The sequence below is a fragment of the Sylvia atricapilla genome, chromosome 6, assembly GCF_009819655.1.
Source record: "Sylvia atricapilla isolate bSylAtr1 chromosome 6, bSylAtr1.pri, whole genome shotgun sequence".
NCBI lineage: Eukaryota > Metazoa > Chordata > Aves > Passeriformes > Sylviidae > Sylvia > Sylvia atricapilla.
Window position 1 is genome coordinate 9,828,136 of NC_089145.1, and position 27,973 is coordinate 9,856,108.

The 27,973-nt window shown below is 48.8% G+C and overlaps 1 protein-coding gene across 1 annotated transcript; it reads right to left on the reverse strand.

Annotated features, from left to right (window-relative positions):
- Nucleotides 1–482: 482 nt before the first annotated feature.
- CCDC9B (coiled-coil domain containing 9B) lies at nt 483–27,744 on the reverse strand. Its single transcript, XM_066320667.1, has 14 exons — nt 27,532–27,744; nt 25,165–25,278; nt 24,651–24,755; nt 23,872–23,934; nt 23,306–23,470; nt 19,955–20,104; nt 13,984–14,058; nt 11,885–12,069; nt 10,488–10,549; nt 9,927–9,980; nt 9,409–9,514; nt 8,780–8,837; nt 7,637–8,458; nt 483–2,765 (listed from the first exon to the last, which is right to left on the reverse strand). The coding sequence occupies exons 1-13, from the start codon at nt 27,550–27,552 to the stop codon at nt 7,667–7,669; spliced, it is 1,950 nt and encodes a 649-aa protein (XP_066176764.1). The 5' UTR covers nt 27,553–27,744; the 3' UTR covers nt 483–2,765; nt 7,637–7,666.
- Nucleotides 27,745–27,973: the final 229 nt, after the last annotated feature.

The following is a 27,973-nucleotide window of genomic DNA, read 5'->3' on the forward strand; positions in this document are numbered from 1 at the left end:
AGTTGCTATGTTGAAATTGATCGCAATTTTAAAAGGAGAAGAATAGTGTCTAATGGCCAGCTGATCCTTTGGTTTGAAGGAAAAAGCATTCTGTCTGAGAGTGCTGCTGCTGCTTCCCTTGTGTCTGGAAAAGCTGAAACAACTTCCACCAAATCCCTGAGCTACCAGCAGCTCCTGGGAAGGAACGGGTTCTGGGTAGGCAGGTGACTGAACTCTGTGAGCTGCCCTTACATTTGCTTGCAAGAAAAGTGCAGTGGTGATGAGGTGGTGGCCCTGGTGCCTCAGTGAAAAAGTGATCCTCGTCTTCCTGGCATTGCTGCAGGGAGCTTTTGTGGTGAGGAAGCTGAGCTAGCCCAGGAGTCTGGTGCTTCCTGAAGGAATCAGTGCCCTCAACTGGAGCTGTTGCTCTAAAAAGCAGAGATTACTGATTCAATTTGGAAAGCTCTACATGTGAAACTGAGAAACAGTAAGAAACAGGAGGGTTTTCCTCATTCCAGCTTTTATTTCATATAAATAATCCCTCTACATCTTTAGATTTATCAACTTGTCAGTTTTTTCTCTCACCATAAAGAAGAAACAGCTAAGCCACAGTTGTCTGAAAAATCACAACCCAGGCACCAAACAAAGTGCATTGAGCAAAGTGTTAATGAGCAGGAAAAAATACACTTAGAACAGGCACAACCTGTCCAGTCCCATCCCTGGGGCCTGGATCAGACTCAGTTCTTCCTGGGCATCATTACCTGCAAAGTCACTTGGAAGAAAGGAAAAAAAGGAGGGAATGGAGTGATGGTTTTCCTTTCAGAATGGAGTCTAGGGTAGTAAGGTATTTTATCTCTTCAACACAGTACAGACAGGGCCATGCAAAATTCCTGCCTGGCCATGTGTCCAGTTGCTTCTGGGGCACAACAGCTCTTGAGCTGAGGCTGTGTGTTCCATGGACCATGAGGCAAGCTGGCTCCTGGGAAATGCTGGTAATTACTCAGTCTGACTGGGCCAAGAGTCAGATCAGAGACCTGATGTATAAAATAATAATAAAGTAAAAAACTAAACAATTGCAACCAGGTTTTTGAGCCAGTCAGATAAGTAAAATCAGCCATTAACAGTGATGGAGAAGCTCCAGGACCTGGAGCAGTTTTACAATCTTCTATTTATCTGGTTTTTTATCCGTTGGATAAGTCCAAATAAACCCAGTCTGGGCTTTGGTGGGGTGGAGATGTTTCTACTGATAAAACACAAAAGCTGCACGCTCTGTTTCTTGATAATACCTGGTGTGATGCCAGTAAAGTCTCCTGACTTTGGCACAGGGAGGAAATTCCCAGGCTTGTGCTTCATGATAGGTGTCACGGGTCTAAGTCACGTGGAAAAACAAATGTTTGTCTGTGCAAATATTAGTTTATTAAAGCAGCAGAGTATTTCAGTCCACACGTGCCAACCTGATATCCAGGGCAGTCTGCCAATCTGGTCAGCCAACATCCTGCAGGACATTCCAGGCAGTCTCCACACATAACTGTCCCAGGGATGCTTACTCTGGCATCAAATTTTAGAGCAGCAACTTGAAGTGAGGGAGATGCCCACTCTGCCCTGTCATTCAGATGTTAGAAATTATGTTGTGTTATTCCTTGTGCCTTCTCCTTAACTGGTAGCTGTATTCCAGCTGGGTCCTAGCTTGCTGTAACTGGAAAGCCAAGCAGCTGGAATTCCTGCATGTTTGTGCTTGTAAAGCTCCTCCAGATCCTCCATTTGAAAGGTATCTTTAAGGCCAGGTCAGAAGGTCTGCAGGGCAGCTTAAAGTGGATTCCTGCTCTTTTATTCAAACACAAGGCTATGGAAGGCACAACCAGGAAGGTGAAAATGTTTGATACAAAGTCTTGGACCTCCAGCTCCAGTTTGGCCTGGGTCCTGCTGCCAAATGCTTTGGGCAGAGTGGTGGAGGAGGAAGATTATTGTGCTGTCCCCCTCCTTGCTGTGCTGCAGGGATGCCCAGTTACACTTGGGAAGGGGGCACGGAGTTTGCTGAGTTCTGCATACACCCAGTCACCCCAGCAGCCACCTTCCTTGGCACAAAGCACTGTCCTGATGAGCTCCTCAGCCTCTAAAAGGGGAGGAGAGCTGGAGGCTCTTCAAGGAGGAGGTGCTGGGGTTGATCTGTGCTCGTCAGAAGTGCTCCATCCATCAATCCATCCATCCTGCTCATGCCCCGCAGCCCCTGCCACTACCATACACCTCTGCCAACACTTCAACCACGTGCAAATCTCTAGTACAAGAGTTCTGGACACAACTTCTTCACCCACCTACTGAACTACACCCTAACACCTTACCCCTCTGCTTTGCCAGTCACCTCTTCCAGCTGCTCCAGTTGCTGGCGCAGCCCCTGGCATGTGCCTCCAGCCTTTGGGGAAAAAACAGGGGGTGTGCCCAGAAATCCAAGCCATAAGTTTAAAAAGAATTAGTCATTAAATAAAATAAAGTGCATCCAGTAGACATTTCCTTGGCTTGCCACACAGTTGCAATATATGCCAAACAAATAGATAAGTGGTGGTGTTTTCTCTGTAGGGTGGGAGTGTGTGCACCCTTCCCTGTCCTTTGACACATGGATAGGGAAGGAGGATGCCAGAACTAAGGGTGGGGATGGTGATGGGGACCCCACATGTTGTGAATGGTGCTGAAGGGCACTGGGCAGATGCTGAAGGCTGATTTCATTGAAGGTAAAAGAGTGAGGACAAGTTTCTGCTCCTCTTCTCCTCCACCGCCTCCAGCACGTTATCCTGCGAAACAAGAGCAGAGAGAGCCACGGGATTATCAATCTCCAGGGAACTGCTGAGCTGTAAATTAAAATGTCTGCTGAGTTCCACTCTGGCCTTCCTGCACAGCTGGGGCTGCTTGGGAGGCACCACTGGGGCATAACCCAGATACCTGCTGCCAAATCCGACAGGAGCAGTGGGGGTTCTGCAGCCCAAGGGACGAGCTGACTCTACCAGTCTGGATTAAACACTCTCAGTCCTCCTCTAGGATGGATACATCAACTTTATTCTTTCCTTAGTAACAACAATCCTGACATGTTCCTGTGTGTCCTGGTTCAGCACCTGGAGCACCAAGACAAGAGGCTGATTTCAGGTAGGGCTCTGTGATCCTTCCTGGTGAACCCAGCCAGGCTGTGCAGCACTTACGAACCCCAAGAGCAGAGGCTGAATCAGCTTTTCCTGATGAAAAGCTATTCTGTGAGGGGAGCCTGCTGTCCTAGAGCTACTTCCAGACCCAGCCATGGTGATTTTAATTGGGAAAGGCAGACTTTTTATTCTTTTCTGTGGGGAGACAACTGGAGATAGTGCTGAAGGCAATCTTGCCCTTGATATATTGCAGCTGTGGTAATTATCCAAGAGTGGGAACAGCCTTGCCCTCACAGCTTTGGGTGTGACAAAGAGCGAGTTAGCTGGTAGGGACTCAGTTTGGGTTTGCTGGCCGTGCTGCGAGGAGGAAGGGACAGGAGGTTATGCAAGGGACAGAAAGGGTAAGATGCTGTACATAGGACAGGGTTAGGTGGCTGTGCCAGGGACAGGAAGGAGTGAGCCAGAACTGGAGAAGAAAGAAGAAGGAGAGAAAGAGCCAGAGCTGTGTGGAGCTGCCCTGTAGGATTGCAACAGAGAAAAGGTATGAGAGATTTTTACATAACAAGGTGCTGATACTTAAAGCCTTCTGAAGTTTTACTGAAGTGCTCTGAGTGTCGTGGTTGTCTCGACAACCACACCTTTCTAGTTGCCGGGCGCTTGGGTGCTGCTCAGAATTGCTGAGCTGGTATTTTCCTGCATCCATGTCTAAATCCGTAGATCTGCCTTTTGCTGATGCAGATTTCAGCACTCAAAGCTGCCAAGAAAGGTCAGGGAGGGGGATATTAAAAAAAAAAAAAAAGAGAGATGAAATCCTGCAAAGGCAGAAGAGGCTATAGGAAGCTTGGCTTGCATAAAAAAAACAAACTTCTCAGGGAATCATCTAAAGACACAGCCACAGATATTTAATAAGGAACTGCACTGAAATCAGACCTGAGGTGCTGAGACAACTGATGCTGTGTACAGCTGAGATGAGACTGTTGCTGGAGACCTAATTCCCTCTCCTCTCTGTGTGCAGCACTGAAGGCTGACTGTGTCCTGCTGCCGAGGGCTGCTCAGTGCTGTGGCAGCACAGTGGGGTTTAATGGGACTGGGAAAGGCCAGAAGCAGACTGTCAGTCACACTTGGTGGTGCAGGTATTGTAAAGTAATCTGGTTTATGAGCCTGAGCTGACTCCAGCACGCGTTCTCCCTATTGTGGATCTATTTGATCACTGATGCTTTCAGAAGGCTCTGACTGTGTTTCAGTGCTGGGAGACAATTCCCTTTCCTACTTTGCAGTACTATCCTTTCAATACAGACACCTTCTTCCTATGCATGAGTGAGTCTTTACAGCCAAGACACTGGTGGGCTTTAAAGTCATTACTTCTCTTGGTAAATGGCCAGAGTGATTAGCCTTTCTCACATTTCCCCCTGTATCCTCTTTCCCATATGTAACTCTAGGGCCAATTGGAGATGGAGCAGCTGTGGGCTGGCTGTGAGCTGGGGCTCACGGCAGCAATGCCCCTGTATGCTGCCTGGGCTCTGCCAGCAGAGGGGGAATTCTGTGGTGGCAGGATTCCCTCTGTGTGTCAGTGTCACAGGAGAGGACTGCTGCAGATCACAACTGTCTGTCTCACACCTCCCAGCCTGGCTGACTGGGGGATGTCACTGGGATGGCTCTCACAGCCAAGCCAACAGCAGGTGCTTGAGGCACCTACTGGTTAGGCCCCACATGACAGGGGTATGTGCAGAAACTCTGAAGCTGCAGCTGAACATGGCTGATGAAGGTCTGGGATAGCAGGAACAACTGTGGGATACGAGAGCAACTCCATTCCTGGTGTTAGGAATGGCAGCAGCTCACCCATCAGAGCCTTGAATTATGTTTAGATGTGTTAAGCTCCAGAAAATGGGCCTGAGGATTCAGCCATGGCAGGCTTCAAGTGCTCTGACTGGTAGCCATCTTTTCCTAATGTTCCCCTATTTATTCCTGGGCTTCTCCAATATGTTGGTTCCTGCCTCAGTACTGTGTTCTGGCTTGGATGTTTCTTCCCCTTTGCTAGTGTTCACTACCCACATATCTACAGAGATCACAATTCCACTGCTTTCTGTCTTTTTTTTCCTAGACTAAACAACATTCCCTCAAAAGCCCTGGAGCCTTCCTTGTGTCTCCTTAGTCTCTTGCACCATTCTCACAGGATCCCCGTATTTTCCAATGTTAACTCTGTCCTCCCATGTTGTGCCATCACTCCAGAGTTATGGAGACAACTATGTCAAGCCTCACTCCCTGACTGCATTAAAGACTAAGCTCTCCACGTAGGTGGTACTCAAGAGTCACTCTGGGAATTTAAAATGCCCATGGCATGATGAAGGGCTCCGGAGGGTGGTGTGGGCTGCAGGAAGGCCCAGGGAAGCCAGTGCTATTCAAGGCAATCCCTTGACCCTGCCAATCCTAGGCCAACTCCCCAAACATACCAGCAGATGGTATCTTCCTGTCTCCTCAACCTCAGGGAAGCTGGTTGTTCTTCCGCAGCTCCGCAACTGTTATGGGAAGTGCTGGTTTGTGCTTGTGCTGTTTCCTGCACCAACCTTGGGCGCTGGTTTGCATCAGAGCTGACCTCTGCTGACCTGCTCCGTCCTGCAGCACTCAGGCCCTGCCTGCCCCACTCCTGTTTACGTCAGCCAGTGCTGCAAGGTCAGATCCCTGGAGCTGCTCTGGAAATCTACCCCCAGCTGCATTTTCTCTAAAGATGTTAAGATTAATTTTCTCAAGAGAATTCAGGGAAAAGCTTCTGTGGTTTTTGTGTATCGTTTACTTCTCTGGGACTTGTTGGACAATCTCCAGGGATTCCAGTCCTGCACTTCAAGTAAATATTTATTCCTTGTTATTTGAAGCGAAGGATGAAAGCCCCACCACACTCTCTGCACAGCATCTCCCACTGATTTGAAGGTGCTGGAGATTTTTAGTGCCATAAATAGCCATTGGGAGGGGGAGTTGTGAAACCCACGTGGTGGCTGCACAGGGCTGCAGTTGTGCAGGAAGGAATGTGAGATCTGCATTTAATGTGAGCAGAACATGGGTGCCACAGAGCTCCTGAGCAGGGCAAGGGGCCAGCACATCGTTATCACTGAGGACAGATGTTTCCAGCTGTTGCAAATACCTGCTGGGCTCTGAAGTGGACTTAGAGCCCTATTACCAAACCATGGGAATCTCCATTGCTGAGATGAAAACGGACTACACTAATTTATTGTTTCCTCTTAGTTGGTGTCTAATTAAAGTTATCCTGAGTGAGCAAAGTAGTCATTAATTCCTTCATTTTCTAATTTGGTGGGAATTTTGGTAGATTGGAGAGGTGTGGCTGGACAGTAATCTCCCACTATGTCTATCCAGGTGTTTCATAACATTCTTATAAATGCTGTTGGAATTAATTTCCCTCACTTGAAGGAATTTTAGTTCAAACATAGAACCAGCTCCTGCTGGTTCTTGATGTTTTGTCTTTTTTAAATCACTATGACGCTTGCACTTCTCCCTGCCTTTTGTATGGATTGGATTATAGGGAGAGTCTTTGTTAGCAGCTTAGCCACTTCATCCTAAGCTCATTTGCACCTCTGGGAGGAATACTGAGCAACACCGGGGGACACATTGCTGTGTAGGGTCAGCAGAAAAGCTGCTGGAATTCGGGAGAGGCACTTGGTTGGGGGGATCTGCCTGCCTGGCTCTGAGCAGCTCATTGGAGAGAGGCAGGAGTATCCCGAGAGCCGCTCCCGTGTTAGGCAAGCTGGACTGTGTTCTGGAAACATTCATCTCTGTTTAGTGTGATGTCCTGATCTGTGGAACATTGCCTGGGAAAAACACACCTTGCAAAGAGCCCCTCTCTCCTTTCCCCTTCTTCCTAACTTCTACCTTAACTTTGTGCTTGTCATCCTTTGCTCCTTCTCCTGGCTTTGCATTTGCCTTGATGGAAGAATATTGTTTGTGTAAAACTTGGAGCATTGCTCCATAACCGGCTCTGTTCTCACTTCCTTCTGTTTGGTTCGTGGACCTTTGCATCAGGTGTTACCATCTGTAATTCAAAGTGTAGCACCCACTGATCTTCTGTTGGGAAGAGAATCCCACATACAATCAACCTTCTCCCAAGCTCTGCCCACAAGGTGGGCCCTTGAGGCTTTGCAAGTGTTTTGGGGAAGGACCACAGAAACCTCAAGTTGTGATCACCCCGGAGACAGAAATAAGCTCATCCCACTGAGGTTATTCCTCCCATCCTTTCTAAGGTCATAGTTTCCCAGGAATAGATCAGTATGTGCCTTAACTAATGTGTGTCATCAACCAACTTCAGCAGCCCAGTTTTCTATCCAAATTTTTCTGTCTAACTTTCAATTCCTTCCCCACCTACTCCAGGACAGGCCTTTGAGAGCCACAGATTTAATTACCTTAAAGATCCATAGCACTGCTAATGAACATTTCAAAACAGTTATCTGGTATGACGCCGCTGTACCACAGAAAATAGAGTTGTGGCCCTTATTATGGCCGAGAGCATTAATGAGATGACTCACCTTATGTCTCAGGCAAGCCGGTGCAATCTGCTAGTTGTGAGTGTCCCCGCTGTCCCTGTCCTTGCAGTCCTCAGGCTGGTCTCCTTCCCCAGACTGGGATTGTGCTGTGTCCTGCTCAGTCATGTCTCCAACAACAATCTTGTCGGAGCTGGCTTTCCCTGGGGACGAAGGCTCGTGGTGTTCAGTGCCTTCAGCATCTTCACTTCCTTTCAGTGCAAGTGCCTGTCCCTCAAGAACAGGGGTTTGGGTCACTTCTTCCCCTCCTTTGCTCACCAGCTGTCCTTGATCTGCATCCAGTCTGTCTCCTGCTGCTGTGTTGAGCTTTCCTCCGTGGCTGTTGGAAGAGTTCTCAGAGGACTCCTGTTCCGAAGCTGGCTGTTTCTCCAATCCAGCTCCATCTACATTCGCTCCCACGGGCAGTGACGCGGTCTCCTTGCTGCCAGGCCTGGTGCCTTGCACACTGCCCTGAAGGCTGCTCTGTGAAGCAGTGCTGTCAGCGCCCTCCTTCTCCTGGGAGACGTCAGCGGTGCCAGGCTTCCCGTTGGCATCTTCCCCAACACTTTCCTTGCTTGGCTTGGGCCCTGGCTCTGAGTCCCCAGTGCTGGACACTGATCCCTCTGTTCTGCAGCCCCTCATTCCCCTCTGCTCCTCCTTCTGGCCATTCTGGGCAGGCTGGACCTTCCCACTTCGCAGCCGCTGTGAGGAGGAGGCCCCGTGATCCTGGAGGCTTGGCTGTTTCCCCTTTTCCTCCAGCTCAGCTGTGCAGTTCTCTTCCACCCCCTCATCACCTCTGCTCTTCTGCCTGTCCACACCAAAGCTCCTCTGAGAAACAAAGAACATATTGAGCTCAGCTTATTAAAACACCTGTATATCGTATTTCTTGCCTGTGATGGTTCTGAAAACCTGAGGAAAAAGGATGTAGGTGGAGAAGTGTTCAGGGACTAGAACAGGTGAGGTGGTTGTGCTGACACTGTGTAAGCAGTGGAGCTGCTGTCACACCAGGTCATGTGAGGAGTGTTAGTAACAAGTATAGTTGCCCAAAACCAGAGGTCTCCCAGCTCTGGAACGGATTAGAGATTCCAGTTTTCCTGATAGTGCATGTGTGGAGAAAACTCAACTGCCAGCTGCAACTCAGGAACTCACCTGGCCATCAAGGTCATCCTTCAGAAGAGGTATGTCCTCGCCTTCTTTTGCATCCCATCTGTCAAGAAAAAGTAATCAGAATTTAGGCCTTGAAATTTTAACAAAGCCAGTGTCCCTTGCCTGACACCCAGACAGGGATTCCTTCCAGGGCCATGTATTCCTTCTCTGAACCCCTTGTCCAGGCCTATCCAGAGACACTCATCTGAAATCACTAAATCTTAATCAACTGGTTATTTTAATTCTAATTTTAATGAATTAAAACTCCAATTGTCAGAACATACAGTTGAGTAAGACTAAGAAAGATAGAGTTTGCTTGTGCTGATGCCTGCCAGAGTCTGGTCTTGCTTGCCTGACAGTGCCCAGATGTCCCAGGTCTCCACAACAGCAGACATAGAGGCAGATACTGAAGGCTAAAATTACTTTGGAGTAGCTTGGAAGTCAGAAAGACTATTTACAAGGGCCTGCAGTGACAGACAAGGGCCAATGGCTTCCCACTGACAGAGGGCAGTGTTAGGTGGGATATGCTTCCATGTGAGGGTGGTGAGGCCCTGGCACGGGTTGCCTCTTCACAGTTATGCAGGGAGTGAGACATGGATGTGCACACTATGGCAGTGCTGCTAACTCCTCACCTTCTGGCTCTGCCTGTCAATCTGTCCTTCCCCTTGGCTCGGCTGCTCACAGCAGACACTGCTTTCAGACCAGGGTCGCTCACATTCACTCCATGATGTCCTCCACCTAGAAAACAGGTTGGAAGTGCCATGCAGAAGCAGCAGATGGACCACTGAACAGGCCAACACCCTTGTATCCTTGGAAAGGACCTCTGAGGTGGGAAGCCCTTGAAGCTGTGTGCATACTGCATGTGTTTTTTTAAGTAACGAAGACAAATCAAGAATTTAGGGTGTTTCTTGTGTGTTATTTTAATTCCAAATTCCAATTCTAGCTTTAAATTTTATTCCTCAGATACAGTCTTACTTGTGCTGTTTTTGGAAGACTTCTCTCCTGCACACAGCTATGAGAGCAGCCATGTGGTATGTTCAAAAAGGCTCTCCAAATCTGCAAGCGTCTGATTGAGAACACTCTCCCTGAGGGATATCAGAGGTGCTGGCATTTAGAGGGGTGATATAACACAATCCTATGGTTTACTCACCTCTCCCATCTGCAGGAAAGGACCTTTGCTGGAATTTTCTGGCATTCCTTCCCCCTGCAGGGACACAAGAAAGGATGCACCAAAGTGAGTGAGGGTCTGTAACGGACAGGCAGCAAAAAGCCTGATGTTCAAATAGGGTGTCACGAGGGAAAGCTTTGTTTTGCCAGTCCATCTCCTGAGAAACAGGAGTCAGGATGGACTCAATGCTAGTAAAGAAGCCAGCATGTGCCATAGGGATCAGAGATTATGTGCTCTGGAATAGGATTGCCTCTTAAAAGAATGTGTGGGAAAGGAGGCAGGGCTGAGCCTCCACACTGTGTTGTACCAGGTTACAGAAGCCACTGCTCTCTCTGGAAAGATCCAAAGCTCTAGCACCCAGCTGCTCAAATCCCATCCCCCGAGCCCTCTGCCCAGCAGGGAGGGCTGAGCCCCCAGCTCAGAGGCGTTTGCCCAGGAAAGCAGAGCTTCACAGCTGACAGCCACGGCAGCTGCTGCGGCACTGGGATGCGCACGATCAGCGTTCACTAGCGTCAGGACAGAGTCTAGGTGTCCCTTGCCAACCTTTCTTATTGCTGGGATTATCCAAGGCTGGCTGCCCATCCTTAACAAAGTCCTCTTCAAACCTGCAGGTTAAAAACAGGCATTGTCAGACCTGACCATCCTTCTCCAGTGTGCAAAGCATGGGCAGGAGCCCTTGGCACAACGCAAGCTCCGGCCTTTGGCCCTTCTGCACCTGCCCACAGGCAAACCTGTGCAGGTTTCTCAACAGCAGCTGAAGCTGCATGTGCTAACTGAGACTGTGATGTAGTTCTACCCCAAAGAAGAACCTCTAAAGCCTTTACATCAGTACCCATATGTATATATTAAATTTTAGGAGGATCCTATAGAGGTAGTGTAGCTGTACTACACTCAAATGCAGCTTCCCAAGGTTTCAAACACAATCTGAAGTAGCTTCAGGACTTGTCAGCTCAAATCTCAGACCATTTGGTTGGCTTCTAGTCCTGCTTGGTTTATATTATGGCTTTTCTCTTAAAAATGGATTTTTGGAAAAACAGTAGTGCTCAGGGCTGTCCTGCCATCAACACACAGCACTCAATTAAGTCAAATCACCCCTAATTATTTGGGTCTCAGTGACTGAGATTTGATGTGTTTGGTTCCATTCCTCAGCCAAAGGGCTGTCCCACCTACCTGTCCTGTACAAACTGTTGTATCACACAACCTTTGTAAGAGTCCCTAACTCCACACTCTACCAGATGCTTATCCTGCCACAGGTGCCAGGTCATCCTACAGAGCTCTCTAGCTGGTGTGACCCAGCTGAACCAGCACAGTCAGAGGACAGTGATTAAGGCAAGAACATGTCCGGCTCATTCCTAGCTTTCCTACATCGCTGTTCTCAGCATTGTCCCTGTATGACACAGGTGGCCTTTTGAAGTGACCCCCTTGCCCTGCAGTGCCCAAACAGGCTCAGTTTATGGGGTGGGGAGGATTTAGGCATGTTGGGCTCCCTTGTGCTTGGAAAGGACAAACAAGCGGGGGGCAGTGAGAGAACCTGTGGCCTAGCAATGCAAGTTTGTCCATCCACATTTCTGGAAGAGCACCTGTACCCTCCTGTCATTGGATTTGTTCATGTGGAAATGAAGAGGATCCTCCAGATGCAGGCTGAGCCTTGGTTCATGCGCTCCCATGCCTCCTACAGTCCATATCCTGGCTGGACCAAAGGCAGGCAATCTTTGTCAGCACATGGTATCCCTTCTCAGGAGAGCTCATATCAGGAAGAAAACATGAGAATCACTTTCATACAAGATCCCACTTATGGGTATGGTCTGGGGAGGAAGAGGCAGCAGTGTGGATCTGGTCAGGCACATGACAGCATAGACTGGATAAGTATCTGCACAAGATCCCACTACTGGCTTTAGGCCTGCTGCAGGCAAAGCACCCTGGGACAGAGAAGGACCTACATGTGCTCTGACTTCTCCACATCCCAAGCCCGTCGCCACTCGCCCTTGGCATTCTTGTGACGTGCCAGGCGCTCCAGGTCAATCTGGTCCCTCTCCCTCTTCCAGCGGATGTACTCCGAGCGCTCCCGGCCAGTCATGGGTAAACTCAGGTCTCCAGGGCTCTTCTGGACTGGCTTCCCACCATCCTGGTGGAAGGAAAAGAGCTTCTGGTTAATAAAACTGTCTGCAAGAGTGCATTCAGGGTACTTTGTACTGTCACCACCACAAATGCTCGGGAATATTTGAAAACAACTTGGGACAAGGTCAGCTCCTTTCTCTGAAGTGATGTGTGCACACCAGGACTCTGCTTTACCCAAAGCCTAAATACACCAGGGCTGTTTGGCTCTACAGAAGGGAAAACTGAGGCAGGAACCTTTGCTAAGGTTTACTTATGGCATAGAGTCAGTTTCTGGAGTGCTTGCAACATCTCTCAACAGCGTTTGAATGATGAGTCCCCCAACCTGAAGACTTTGGGATACATAAATCAAAGTTATGCCTGTGAAATCCTTCACAGTGAGGAGGCAGGGAAGGAAGCCAGCCTTCTCTGACCCCCAGGCATCCACAGGAGCCCACAATGACAGAGCTGGGGCCAACCCTCCGCCTGACAGCAGCATTCTCAGAGCAAAGGGGCTCTTTACCTTCACTGCTGTCAGGCTCTTGGTTTATTGCTCCTCATGACAGACTGGTTAAGGGCTGACACTACTCAAAAATTTAAAACTTAATGGAAAGACAGTTCAGAGCTGATGGAGCATGTGGGGGGGAAGTAGCCCAGCTGTCAGGTTAATGGATGAGGTGGAAGCAGGAGCCGACGGGCTGTGGTGTGTTGTCAAGCAACAGTGTGTAGAGAATAGCTTAGTGCAGAGCTGAGTCCTGGGGTGCTAATTACCAGCAGGTAATTCATCACCTCATACACGTGTCCTTCCATGCCAGCCACCCTCACACCTTCCCCAAAGAGGAATTAACTCCTCAGCCTTGCACTGCGGGTAAGAGAAGCAGCAGGAAGAAGGGACTGAAAGCCTGTTACCAAGGTGACCCATCTGCGTAGGCCAGAGCTGGGATGTCACCAATTGCTCCTCCATTCCTCAGCTGGCACGAGGACATGACAGCATGTCCCCAAGGAGGAAGAGATGGAGTCCAGAGAAAGACAAGGCACAGCAGAGTAAAGCCTGGGCAAGTGCTGTCCCTTGGCTGGGGCCCAGCCTGGGAATGCTCCCCACTGCTTCCAGCCCCACAGTAAGGCACAGTGGGTCCTGCCAGGATGGATCCTGATGCGTCCATAAAGCCAAAACTGAGGGAAGGACTGAGGCAGATGCCTGTGCTCTTTTGTGGGGAGAAGCAGAAGTGGCTGGGGGCCTCCAGAGCAGCAGGAGCTGGACCCTCACCTCAGTTATATGTAGTTGTGGTTAGCTGGACTACAGGCTATAGTGCTCCCCCTTCCTGCTCTGAGGGGCTCAGCTGAAATTAGTGTCTAAGAGCCCATCTGTGTTCTCCTAATGAATCACACTGAGGTGGGGTTATTCTATTTGTGCTCCATTAATTAAAGCAACTGCAGGCTCGAGGGAGCCAGCATGTCTCCAGGCTTTGCATTAAACAGTCAGTGGGAAGGCCTGTGCTTTAATTTACCTCCATCCTACTCAGCTCCCGCTGAAGTGAGAAGCTGTAGCTAATACAGCCTGAGCTTTTCAATCCACAAGGAAATGGTTTTGGGAGAGGGACTAGCCAAAGATGTGCTGCCACAGGGGTGAGCATGTTACCCTCTAACATCCCTATGGCTCTTGAAGGGCTTGAGCAGCCACGACAAGTGTGGAGGCAGGTCCCTCTCACCTTTCCAGTGCTGCTTGCTCCACGTGTCAGCTGCTTAGCAAAGTTTTGGATGATGAGAGCAATGAACGGTGGCAGCCACCTCAGAGCACAATGCTGCTTCACAGAATTACAGGACGGTTTGGCTCTGAACAGACCTCAAAGGTCATCTTCCTTTAGGACTTATGGAGGGGAGGCACATTCTACTGGTTTCCCTTTCCAAGACAAGGGTCCCCACAAAGGGACCTGGGCCCACTCACCTTCCGGCTGTGCTCACTTTCTGCGCCTCTGTCACTGTCTGATCTCCTCTTCTCTGCTGTTCTCCGTTCTTCTGCCTGCAAGAGAATGGAGACAAGAATTATTTCAAGGATTAAGCAAGAATTCCTGGCAGGGGAATCAGGACCTGAACCTATGCCGACCAGGACACGTAAGAACTTCTCAGAAAAGATCAGCAAAAGAGGAAGGATTGTTTCTGGGGCCCCAAATCAAACTGATGCAGAAAAAAGTCAGAAACAGGGGGTGCATGAGAAAAGTATTCCCACAGGTCCCTCCTTCTCCCAAGCTGGAAGCAGAGTGGCGTCTGCATGATCCTGATTCTTTCCAAGGCAGATCAAGTTTCAGGTACTTTTACAGATTTGGGCCATTTTAGGATTCCACTGTACAAGATCTGGGAGCCTGTCTGACATGCAGCTATGACCCAGCATGGTCAAACTAGGAGTGATTTTAGTCCCTTGCAAACATGGCATCCTTCTACTAGGGCCCTGCTCCCATGGGGTTTACCCTTGCTGCCACCAGATTGGCAAGCTCTGCTCTAGTGTTGATATTCCTCTGCCTGGCAGGAGGTGACAATCAGCATCTGTTTCTAAGTGAGCTACAGACACAAAACATCGGCCAAGCCAGAGGTTCTCTGTCCCCACATGGGATGAATAATAGAGACAGAGTCATGTCAGAGGCCAGGGTGGGATTGCAGTGGGTCTTAATGAAACAGTCTGCAGAGCATAAAGATCTTTTAGGAAAGGCTTCTTGCCTGGTTGGACAGCTATAGGGCTGGGGCTGCGGGGGGCTGAGCTTGTCCTGCTGCCATTTTGCAGTGCCAAGCAGAACTGAAACACAAAGAGGAACGTGGCAGCACGAACTGCCAGCTCAGCCCTTCCAGAAAGCAGCAGCATGGTGAGGTCCAGCCCAGGCTGGAAACAGGATTTTTATTCTGTGCATTCACCAGACACAGCTTTAATTTTACAGGGAAACTCGGGATTATCAATCTTGATTCCTGCAGCTCTGCCCAATCTCCTAAGGCAACTCATGTTACTGCAGCTCGTTCTCATGTACCCCATGGAATCATGCAGGGAATGAGCTGGGGACACATTTTTTGGCGGATTGCCCACACATGCTAAGTCTGAGGCAGGTGGGAAGTGTGGCCATACAGTTCATGGACTGTCATTGCACTTGGTGCACAACAGCTTCACTGGTCTGACTGGCAGCTCCAGTACAGATGGATCAAACATATCCTTAGAAATAACAAGGATGATGTTAGCTATATTGCCCTGAGATTTCTCAGCAAAGATTTGGGAAAAATGCAGAGGGGTCTGTGCTCAGAGAAGTTCACCCTCACCATATCCTGCCTGCTGCAAAAGGGGATATGGTGAAAAATGACACTGGGGATTTATTTCAAAATGTTGCCGTAAAAACTTAAAACCAAAAAAATGCTCTGTCTAGACTCCTGCTCTGGCAGCCCTGTTTGAAGAACCCTGTAGGGTGAGATGAACGAGTCTCTGCAGTCAGGGTGAGATGAACGAGTCTGCAGTCCCAAAGTGAGCATTTATAGAGAGATTAAACAGCAGAAATCTGGAAACTTCGCTCTCCTGGAGCTCTGCATCCTAGTGGCTGTCCCATTTGGAATGCTCGCTCCTCAGTGCCCATCACAAACCTGGGTCACAGAGACACTGCACAACCCTCTACCCTTTTACACCCTCACTGTAAGCCAGCTGCCTTTTGCCTCAGTCTGCTTCTATTTTTGCTTCTCAGACGGCATTGTGGGAAATGGAGAAGACCACAAAAATGTAGTTCTTTTGTACCAGGACAGCAGGTCTGAGCTGTGCAGAGAACAGTCAGCTTGGCTCTTGCACTGGCTCAGCAGAAGAATTCCCGTTGTCGTGCTGCCCCAGAGCTGATGTTCCTGTTACCACACACCCAGGCCAAGAGGGAGCAAAACATGTTTTTTCTTTTCCTTCTTCCTCTCTGCCCCCAGAATTAAGAAAAATTACATGGATATTATCATTGCTAGTGTAACTGTTCCTGCAGAGCAGGAGGAGGACACAAAAGTCTGAAGCAGTCAAGGAAGATTACGATTGTTTATCCTGAGGTTTCTGCCAAGATTTCTCAGTTTCTCAGTTCAGAATGGCCCAGGGTGGGGTCCAGGGTGGGGCAGAACCAGCCGTGGGATCCCAAATGCCTTCTGCCACTGGGCCTTTCTGACTCCCTGGCACACATATTTCCAGCTAATGTCATTGTGCAGTGGTGACAATACTGATGCCATTATCCAGCCAAACACTGGTTTGTATTAGCAGTTCTCCAGAAGCTTTGACAGGCTTCCACATCTCTGGGCTAGTTCAATGCCTTCTTTTTTAAAAATTAGGACTATCAGATGAGTTAAACAAACCTTATGGTACCCACTGCTCCAGGCACGTGTCAGCACCACAACTGGCATTTCTTCTTGAAGAAATGAGGAGATTTTTGTAGGAGCTTAAAGCTGTTTTTCTAGCGCTCAGATTCCCCACTGGGCAGGATTTTTGAAACTAGTACATGAGAGGATTTTTTTATAACTCTTTTGAAAAATCTGCCTCCTTAATTGTGCTGCCTGAAGGGAGCTAAAGACTTTTCAGCCACCCTCTCTGCCTATTTTCCCCTCCCATCTGCAATGTAAAAGCAAGTGTTTCTCCTGTCACAGGTTTGGTTCCTCTCCTCTGCAAGCACCAAGTCCAACTCCTCTGTGTTAGTCCCTGAAAGCAGCTTTTGTATTTCTTGATTACAGTCATTTCTGATACACCATCCTGGGAAACTCTGTTAATAAAAGGACAATTTAAAAGCCCTGAAGCTCTATCAACTGCCCATTTAAAAGATGATTTGTAACCTGTTAATTAACCATTGTGCTCCACTGGTCCTGGGCTGCTGGCTCCCAGCTCTAATGTACTAATGAGCCTGAAACACTGCCAAAGCATGGAGTGGCTTTTTAGGGCTAAAAATCAAGGACTGTCTCCAGCCCTACATGCAGAAGAGCCCTGAGGCAGGTTTAGGGGCAGCCAGGCAGAGATGGGTCTCAGATGTGGCATTTCCAAGCAGCCTTGGAGGTTGTGAAGCTGCACCAGTAGAGCGATGGGCTCTGCAAGGAGACAGGATAAGTTGGTCTCTTCAGCCCTATGGGCTAAAAGAGTGAAAGAGTCTTTCTACTTATGGCACCAGGGCTGTGTCAGAAAAGGAGATCATGAAAGCATCATTTTTCCCTTGCATTTCCTCTTTGGCAGCTCCTTCCCCAGATGTGCTGTGGTCTGTGACTGACAGCGTGGGGTTAGCCAGAAGCACCATGGGCAGCAAGAATGGAAGTCATTTTCCTCTTCGGGTTTTTGTTTTGTTTTGCTTGTCTGTTTGTTTTTTCTTTATTGAATTTCATCATGAATAAAAATAGAGAAAATGTGTGGTGATGAGGACACCAATCAAATACTTTAATAGGATAAATCTGACAGCACAGAGGAGGAAGCAAATTTGACAGTGGCCAGGCTACTGGAAGGGGAGTGATGGATGTGATTCTTTCTCCTAGGCCTTTGTGGGAGCCCCAAAAGAGCAGGGAACCAGTTGGGGCACGAGGTAAAAAGGCCCAAAGGATGAACCATGCAGGGGTTAATGAGAGACTGAATGTTAATCCTTGAATCGAGGGTCCCAGCTCAGGCTCTAACAAAACAACCCAGCCGACACCACTGACACCCCACCAGGCTCTCCAGCAGCTGATTGATTTGGGGATGAAAATGAAGTTTCTTTTAAAATAACTGATTAAAGGATAGAAAAGAAAAAGTGGCAAGAAAATGGTGGTTTCCATGGCAGAAGATTAGCAGGAGTGTGCCACTGGAACATGTGCTGCTCAACATGCTCATAAATGGTCTGGAAAAGGAGCTGAAGAGAGGGATGACAGTTTGCTGATGATACTAAATCATCCAGGGCAAAGAATGTAATTTGCCCGGAAAGAGCTGCGAAAGATCTCTTGACATTGAATGCCTGCATCATAAAATTACAGCTGAAATTCAATATCAGTAATACAAAATAACTCACACAGAGAAAAATGTTCCTTCTTGTATACACACACAGAGTAATGAGTCCTGAACTATGATTAACAGTCAGAAATGAAATTTTGGTGTTACTGTGACTAGTTCTCTGAAAATGTTAGCTCAATTATTTAGGGGAGAAAAAAAAAAAAAAAGAAAAGACAAAAAGAAAAAAAAAAAAAAGTCAGCAAAGAAAATGCAAACTTGCTGGGAGAAGAATAGAGAACAAGCCAGAACATTGTTATGTCACTGAGTACATCCTGGAGAGCCCGCAGCTGGAATACCATGTGCAGTTCTGGTCTGCTTGTACTGAAAGAATATGGTAAAAATAACAAAAGCACAAATGGGGACAATGAGAATGATGAGAAATAAAGAACAGTACTCAGCAGACAAGTCTAAATAGGGGCAATCTCTTTAAGTTATGTGAGATAGCTGAAGGGAAATGTGAAACAGGTCAATAAAATCATTTGTGCTTTGGGAAATGACCAGGGAATGATCTATTCACTACTTCCCCTGATGCAGGAACAGCAAATGGAGCTGTCAGGGAACAAGGCTGAACCAGTCTGGGATTCTAAGCTTCAATGATTCTATGGCTTTAGCCAGTGCAGCCTTAGGCCTGCACTCATACACACTCTGAATCCAGATGCTTTGAGGCCAGTACGAGCAAGGCATTGCTGAAAACACGTATGTGGATGCTCAGCCTCAAATTTCATATTCCATAATGAAACCAGATGAGAGATGACCTTCCAGGGCAGTCCATACACTTAGAAGAGGGCACAGGACCTAAAGCCAACATCCAGGCACTCCTCCTGCTGCTCTCTCCTAGTACGGCCCCAGCCTTGATGACCTCAGAGACAAGTGTTTGAACAGGCCCAGCAGAGAGCAGAACACACTTGCCCAGCACATTACAGAAGTACATTTGACAACCTCAAGGGCAGGAACAGCACAGTCAGGTCAATCCCATTACATCCAGGAGTGTTGGTGATGCCTAGACTGAAGCACTGATGTCTGTCCTGGGAACTTTTGGGGTTACCAGGGGCTCAATCAGGCAGCTCACTTGATGTTTATGGCATTCAAAACACTGCTTGGCAGCCACGAGAAAGAAACACCTGGGTTCTTAAAGCCTAGGTAAGCCCTGGGGAGGAGGAGCAGCTGAAGATGAGCATGGGTAGTAGCAAAAAATGGGTGGCACTATTCCAGAGAGGGGCTGCACATGTCTCCCAACATTCCTGGGTGTGTTTGGTAGCTACTCTCAGTGTTGTTTTCCTACACAGTCTTTGCTGACCCTGTTGGCTGCAAGCATTCTTCCTTATCTGTGAAAACTCCCAAAGAGGAAAATAGCACATGCCTCTGTGTGTGTAAAGAGAAAGGTATTTGTAAAGAACTATTTGAAATATGTTTCAAAGATTAACAAAGCTTGGCCAGCTCACTCAGCAGGTGATGGCCGGGCACAGCAGGCTGTGGTTCAGAAGCAGATATTGCCCAGCTCTGTTAACATTTAAGTCGTGCAGCGAGTCAGGAGGACACTGCTCCTGTCCCAGTCTGCTGTGTGGCTCTAAAGAGAAGCTGGTAACAGAGGAGGTGAGATTCATGGTGAACAGAATCATACAGCTTACAGAAGCTGGTAACAGAGGAGGTGAGATTCATATCTGGCAGTGCTTTCATCAATCCCTCTAAAGCAGCATCACAGGTTTATGAACTCAGTATGTTTAGGAAGCTTTTAGCTTTTAGCTAGGATCACAAAGGAGGGAAAACTTTGTGGCTTTCTTCTTTTACAGAGATGGAAGTCAGAGATATGGAGATAAGCTGCAGTATTAACATATAGTGTCTCCCAACATCCTGTAGCTGGGCCCTCCTCATGCCGGCAGAAGTGGATGCCATGGATAGGTTACAGGCCAATCACTAGCACTGTACTTACCTTTTCCTTGTTATCCATGGTGATGGCAATCTGCATCCTCCTTCCCCGTCGGAAAGCCACCAAATGGTCCATCTCCTCCTCGCTCAGGTCTGGCACTCGGCCCGGGCCAGGGAAGCTCTCGGCACGTTTCTCACTGACGATCCTCTTGCCCTGGAAGACACAGGCTGAGTTAAGGACACCTCCATTAGCCCTCCTAGGAGAGTGGCCATCCCAGACTGCACAGGATTTTGGGCTGGCAGAACAGAAAATGAGCCTAACAGCCAGTTCCCTTGGCTTACCAAGCTGCCACCCCACTGTAAGGGATCTGTCATATTACAGAGGTGTGTTTAGCTGAGCACAACATCGACATGGTGAGATTTCCCCTGCTTGGATAATTGGCAGCATAAGAACTGAGGGATGGTTTCACTTTAAGCTTGCATCTGTATCTTTGAAACAAATGTGAGGTTGGCCCCTCCCCACACAACACATCCCAATAAAATGGGAGGCTACCTTGGAGCGTAAGCCTAGAAGGTGGAAGAGAAGAGGAACTGTGGGGTTCTTTCTCTCTAACCTTGTCCACATAAGCAGTTACTGCCCTGAAGTGTATTAGCACTTGATAATTCATCATTTCATAGTCATTGTGTGTTCATAGTTCTGGAATTATTTATTCAGCAGTGGAATACTTAAGAAAACTGATACATAAACTCCTTGAGCAAGGGCAGTTTATCCCTCTCAGATATTACTTACAGCTGTCTGTATCAGTGTCATGACTTCACTACATGGATTTACATCTGGTTCTTATTTTTTTAATGATCTTTGCTGCTGGCTGATGTCCTGCCAATGCCCTCAGCCATCAATTCCACAAAATGAACACATCTTTTGTACAAAAAGAAATACTTTTTCTCATTTAAAAGTATCATCTGTCAGGTCAGTCATGTGCCTTTTTATTTTTGCCTTACAAGGAAACAAGAGACTTAATAAGTCATCTCCATCATTATGTCTGATCATTTTCTTTTCTCTTCATTCATATGAAGTCTGCTTAACTTCACCAGGGATGAAGGCACCTCAGCAGCTTCCCTCTCTAAAGGATGGTGCATTTTACTCTGTTTCCCACCTTGGGCTTTCACATTTTCTGGAGTCTTAATTGAAAAGATACTCAAAATCTCCAAGGAAACTTCAGTGAAACTTGGGAATTCAGTTGCTACAAAACTGTTTTTAGAAACAAAAAGCACACCCAGACCTCTGATTTTTAGAGAAGACTTGCAATCAGGGCCTTTGCCATGACATGTGATATCAAGAAGCCTCACATTAACCTCATTTTCCCTTTGCTCTGCCAGGAGTGCAGATGTTAGCGTAGAGGGAGCCTTGCTGTGCACAGCCTCTGTCAGCATGACCTTTTTTATGGCTTCTCAGTCATCAAGCTTCCTAGCACATGATAAATGTTTTAGGAGACACTGGAGTATTTCCAGCAGCAGAACCTCAGTCTCTTGTTTATTCATCTTTCACATCTGTGTGATTTTGCTGTTTCAGCAGAGATAGTTCTTGAGTCAGCCTGATGCAGGGGAGCGGAGTGGTCCCTGCTCTGCCTGTCCTGTCAGCCCCAGACACGGTGAGAACCTTGTTGCATATTCCCTTGGGGATTTCTAGCTCTGCTTTTGGGTTCAGTAATTCTAGGCTGTACTGCTGAGGGTAGAGCCTGAACTCGAGACTGGCCTTGGTCTTTCCTACCCAGAGTACTCGTACGAAGTGTTTGGCATGCTAGTTAGCATAATTTTTTTATTAAGAAAGTAAGCCCAGAGATATTTTAGAAGGTAACAGCAAGCTATTAATCCACAAGTTGTACATCAAACATTTATTCATCTTAAGCCAACAACTATTCCCTAGAGCTCTTCAAGGTTTAGGTGTTGATGGCTCATCCTTTAGACACACTACAGGGTCACAGACACCTCTTGTCAGGGAAATCTGGCACTGGGAGCATATTTGAAGGTGACTTCATCACTTTCTGTCTGAGAAAGTCCCTCATGAGACCCGAGAAAAAGAACCTTGTGGCCAAACACCTCGAGCACAATGGAAGCCTCAAAGAGCATCACTGGATTACAGGGAGGTTGACAACATCCCTGGACCACTGGATGTTAAAAGGCATGGTGTGAAGGCTGGTGTGTTGGCAAAGCCTTTAAATCCTGCATTTATTGAGGAAATGGCAAGGAAGACTCAGAGGAAATAACAGGAAACAACTATTTAACAGAGCTGTGGTAGCTAGACCAGGCGGGGAGACCAGCAGATTTTCCATGTAACACCCTTTGCCCTCTCTCCCTTTACCACTCCTTCCATTCTTTCTTCCCTCCGCCCCCCTCCCTCCCTCCCCATTTTGCTTCTGGCTAAGCTGCTTCACCTGAAGGCACCTTCTGCTCAATGTGTCTGCTGCCATGTGTCTTCTTTCCTTGTTTCCTATTTAACAGTCTGGGTGATCTCCCAGCCTGCTTGCCCCACATTGGGAAATCCTGGTCCTTGATGCCCCAGCTCCCAGAGTGAGAGATGTCATATGAGGAGAGCACCCATGCAGAGCCAACAGGGACAGAGAGCAGGGTCACAGCCACAGTGCCTGGCAGAGGCAACTCCTCCTCCCCACAGGGCTTGTCCTGGGCCATTCCCTGCCAGACAGAGATCTGGGACTCTGGCACCAGCTCTTTAGCTTAGTCAGAACTACACCACTCCCCCTACAGAGACACTGTAAGGTGAGACGTGCCCATCTCATGTTTGAGGCATACCTTAGATTGTAGAGGCAGTGTTAAAAATACTCATCTGAGGTGTGCCAGGAAAAAGAACAGGGGAACAAAGGAAACCCCTGGACTTCTTTCCAGTTTGTACAACTTTTCAGCTGGCTCGACCATGATTTAGGTTGTTGAGGATTGGATGTGAGTGGTTTTCTGCACAGCTGAAGAGCTCTGGTGCTGGGACCTTGCAGTGGTCACAGGAAGGATGGTGGTGCCTCATTCAGTCACACCAGTGTCTCCAAGCAAGTCCCTCTTTCCAGGCACAGCAACACAGTTAAACACCAGAGTGGCCCAGGAGGGCAATAGGGTGACTGATCCCTCAGAAAGGGAACTGGCAAAACATGGCTGGGTGGAGGGCCTTGCTGAGGGCCTTAGCAGGGCCTGAAGGCTAATTCCTGAGAATCAGATACAGAGAGGGACGCATGTAGTAGCTCTCAGGTTGTGCTGAAGAACTGTGAAATGAGAGGGAACAAACAGTAAGGGAACTATTCCCTTTGGACATGGCACACTGGACAGAAAGCTCAAGTGAGAGGCAGAACAGAAGCCCCTTTGTAAGTCAAGAGGCTGCAGGGTAAGAGCAATCCTCTTCCCTACTCACCTTTGCTTTGTTGTCCATGGTAACAGCCAGCTGCATCCTCTTCCCCATCCTGAATGTGAACATATGATCTGCTTCCTCCTCCTCCTCCTCTTCCTCACTGCCAATGCCAAACCCAGGGCTTGTAGGACAGGGGCTTCCCCATTTCTCACTCACTATCCTTTTGTCCTGGAAAACAAACCACTTCCATTAGCAAATCCAGGCCCTTGGCTCTGGGATGTGATTCCCTTCCCCAAACACACCTGCACACAAGCGGGGAGGCAGCTACAGAACAGACAGCTCCCAGGAAGTTCTTGCCCCCAGGAAGTTCTCCGTGCCCGGCACACTGCCGTGACATTCCTGGGGAACAAGGGGCTTGTTGTCTGCTCAGCAGCAAAACTCACAAAGACAGCAAGGCTGAAAAATCCTTTGCACTTACAAATCTGACATTTCAGACTAAAATGCCAGAGTTATGGGAAAGAAATGTCATCCTCATCTGTTTCTGCAGCACACAGAGTTAGCTTGGGAAAGCCTAAGTCCTGCTGGAGGTGGCCTTGGAAGCCAAGTGGATGGCTGAGGGTGGTGCTCACCATCGAGAGAGTTGGGCTATCTTGTCCATAGTGTTCAGTCTGGGTAATTGCATCTTTCAGGTCCTGTATGAGAGAAAAATGTGTGCAGCAGCGCACCCTGAGAGAGGCGAGGGCCATGGTCAGGGTGGATAGGCGATAGTGCACTGGCCTGGATCCAACAACCCGCAGTGCTGAAAGCAGGGTGGCCTGTCTCAGCAGGCTCTGCATGAGCTCTGGCAGATAAATTCACCAAGGGGTTAAGGCAGGACTGGCTTCCCAAGCCCCATGCTGCCAGGATGGGTGGACAGAGCTTATCAGATTTGGTCCAGTTCGGAAGGAAACCTGGGACTCACAGCCTCTGGCCCAGGGCCACTTGTTTTGCTCACTCCCAAAGCCTAAGGAGACCATAAGTTTTCCCAGCCTATGGCATTCTCAGAGGCACTTCTGATGCCTCCAGTGACGCACACGCACACCTGATACCCTCTGCCTACATATTTGCAGTGATGCTGACACCTGGGACCTGTCCAGGGCTGACAGTGCCTGTTCACACATGCAGTTATCTGCCAGTTATCTCCTTTCATGAGTAGAGGTGGCTGGGCATTGCTGGAAACATATGTGCAGCACCTAAAATCACTCTGATCACACACTTCTGCAGAATTCACCCACACTTTTCAGGCCTTAGGAGTTATTTCCTGTGCCTCAAAGAACTTTGCTGTGATGGTCTTTCTCAGAAATGTCATCTTGCAGCAGCAGGACTGGAGTGGAGAACTGGCCTGTGGTGAAGGAGAAGCACCACTTACATTGTGAGCTTTGGTGATGGTAATAGTGAGTCCATCCTGCTTGGGCCTCCTGGAGGTAACAGCCATTCCTTCCTGTTCCGCTCGCTTTTTGTCTTCTTCTATTTCCTGAAACATAGATAGATATCTCCCCTTATGACAAGCTTGTACCTGGATGTTGTTCATTTTCCTGTTTAGTTCTGCTAAACGGACCCACCTCCACCCCTAAGAGGGAGTGGACCAACTTATGTCCCAGTTATGGGATGCAGACAGAGGAAGGCAGCAGTGGCCAAGGAGATGCTGCAGCAGTGAGGCAAGTATCAGTGTCTATTCTCCAAAAGCACCTAGAGAATTGTAGTTAAAGGCTAAGCTAAAGACTAACCTAAAGGCAGAGCTCTGCCCACCTACTCCAAATGTTTCCAATATAAACATGGTATCTATATAACATAGTCATGCTGACTGTGCTGACAATCTTCTTTATGCTGTGAGTTGAGTACCCCAAATCAGGGGCGGGTAAGGTAAGGACCTGCAGACTCACCTGGTACCTTCGTATCAGCGCTTCATTCTTTTTCCGCAAAGCCAAGATTTTCTTATCAAGTTCAACATCTTTCTGCTCCTTCTTCCTTAACACAGCATCATCCACAGCAGCATCCTGGAAACAGAAGGAGCAAAGCTCTACTCAGTCATCATACCAAAGAATGAAACCTGCTCCTTCTGTCTCGACAGGGTGAGAAGTGAAGGAGTCTTTCCCCACAACTTCTCCCTGACTTTTTCCTGACAGAATTGACCTTTTCTTTTCTTACAGTTTTTGTTCAGCAATGAGGTATTTTGAGCAAAGCACTGCTGCCCCACTTTGATGGCTGTCAGTGGGCTCCAGAGTTAACACCCTGCTTATCTGCATGCAGTACATTACCCTCACCTTTGTGGGTTCTCAGGCATGGAGGAGGTGTGCTGGGTGTCAGACATCAGTGAGGGAAAGGCAGCAGAACCTGCTCACGGCACAGACCGCAGCTCCTGCGCCAGCCCATCTCCACTGGTGTCCCCAGTGAGGGGTATCTGATCTAACAGCGCCTGCCAAGGGCTGCTCTGCCAGGACACAGGGACACAGGCACACATCTGTGTCCAGGTGGGACAACAGGAACATTTAAACCACCTCCACACATTCTTCTGCTGGACAATGGGATTTTGTCAAGATCTGTAGGAAAACAAATGGCTTTTCGTTTGCCATCCATCATCGGGTATGTGACAGGTGAACAGATTGCCTTAGTGGGTGGATACAGTTCCATGGGCATTTTGCAAGGCTGATTAAAGCCAAATTCAGTGTTTACCTGAACAGAAGCTGTTCTGGGAGCACTAAATTGGCAGGTTCACTGTTTACTGAGCTCTGGGGTGTTGGCTGCTGAGGGTGGGATCAAAGTGGTGCATGCCCTCAAACACACCCCTTTCATCTTCAGATTCTTTTGAAGGAGAACTGGCAGAGCTGCCGGCTTAAGAAAAATTTAAAAATTCCTGCAGAGGTTGTATTTGCGCTCTTCTCTTTTCAAAGCAAAGAATGGAAAAGGCCTGTCAGGCTGTTCTCCCTCTGCCCATTTGTCAGCATTTTGTCTACGCTGCAAGACGGCCAGTGCTGGGGGGAGGGGGTCCTTCCATTTCCAGCTGGAAACAAGTCACTGGAAGGAAAGTTTGCTGGTGTTCAGCACTTCTCGTCCCCTTTAACGAAGCCATTAAGGTGTTTCTCTCTGCACAACCTGTTTCAGCAGACGCTGGGAGCTGTGGGCGAGAGGAGGTCACTCGCCCGCACACCCGGGCCCCACGGCCGAGGCGCTGGGCAGCGTGTGGAGCCCACGCTCAGCTCGCAGGGGCTCACCCATTGTACACTTCAGCCCAGTCAGCGTTTGCTCGTCAGCTGCTGCCCCGAGCCAGCCGATAACAGGGGGCCGTGCCCTCTCCTCCATTTCTGGAATGAATCCGCTGCCCCAGCCCGTGCTGGAGCTGATGCTCAGGATGGAAAGTGGCTCCATCATGCCCTCCCCAGAGTAAAGCTCTTCCGGGGAGCCAAGGTGCCCGTATGTCACCGCGACAGAGAGTTATAAATGGCTTTGGCAGAACAAACGTGCGATGGCTTTGAATCAGCAATCAGCTGAACTCAAAGTCTCCCCAAGAGCAGGACATAGCCACAGAACGAGAGGCCTCATTCTACTGCAAATTAAAATGTCACAAAAGGAGAAAATGGAAAGCTATCGGCTTCAGGCTTCAGTTAAATGACGACATCCCGTTGTGTCACAGCCCCTCTCCTAAGTGTCACACACACTGGCTACGCAGTTCCTTGGGGGCTGGAGGGACACCTCGCTCCAGACTGTCTCTGCGTGCAGTGTTTTCCCACACACTCCTCTGATCGCCTGCTTCTGCAGCGAGACCTCAGAGACAGCAGGGTTGGGAAAGTGTGAAAGGCAGGAGGTGGGGGGAGGGAAAGGGGACAGGAGCGGCCCGTACTAGCGCTCTTCTGCGTAAGCAAATGTATCCGCTCTTTTTAAGAAATATTCTCTTCCTTGACAGCTGCGGCTGAAGCCCTCACCAGCATAGGCACCATACAGCGCTGCCTGCATTTCTGTTTGTCATCTGCCTCCCGGGAGGCACCTTGTCCTGAGCCAGCCACCACAACCTGCCCCGGAGAGGGATGTAAACCCCGGCACCCAAAATGCGCCCCCCCAGCACCCCTCCCCGCGGTGCGGTACGCCTTGTTTGCTCCCTGTGCCTGCCGGCAGCCAGGCGAGGCGAGAAAACAAAGCGACAGCCACCGAAAGGCCACCGTGAAGGAAGGGAGTGCAAGTCCTGGCGTGGCCTTTCGGGGTGAGGGACCCCAGCGCCCCCCGCCCCTCCCAGGGCCCGCACAGGCAGCACTCACAGCTCGGTGCATGTTGGACATCGGCGGCGGAGCCCGGCGGATTCCAGAGCAGAGCTAAAAGAGGAGAGCCATCAGACGGCCTTTCTCAGCACTGGTTGCACAGCATACAAGATCATGTTTTGATTACAAAAGCCTCGTCTGGGCTCCCAGCCAAGAGCACTGGCTGCCTAATATACCAAGCACAGACAGGGTTTGGAGTGCCTGTGTCCTCCTCTCCAATCTCACTCTCTTTTTAAAAGAAACACTCCCCCTTTTCCCCCCTCCTGACTCCTTTTAACTTCCTGATGCCACAAACCCTCGTTCAAAGTGGGAAAAGCCGGGTGAACAATGACGGATGGATCAGGCAAACAGCTTGGCTTCGCTGCGTGGCCATTCACGGGGTCGTGTTGTTTGTTATGCATGGCTGGCTCCACGCCTGGCGGGGCCGGGAAATATCTGGGGT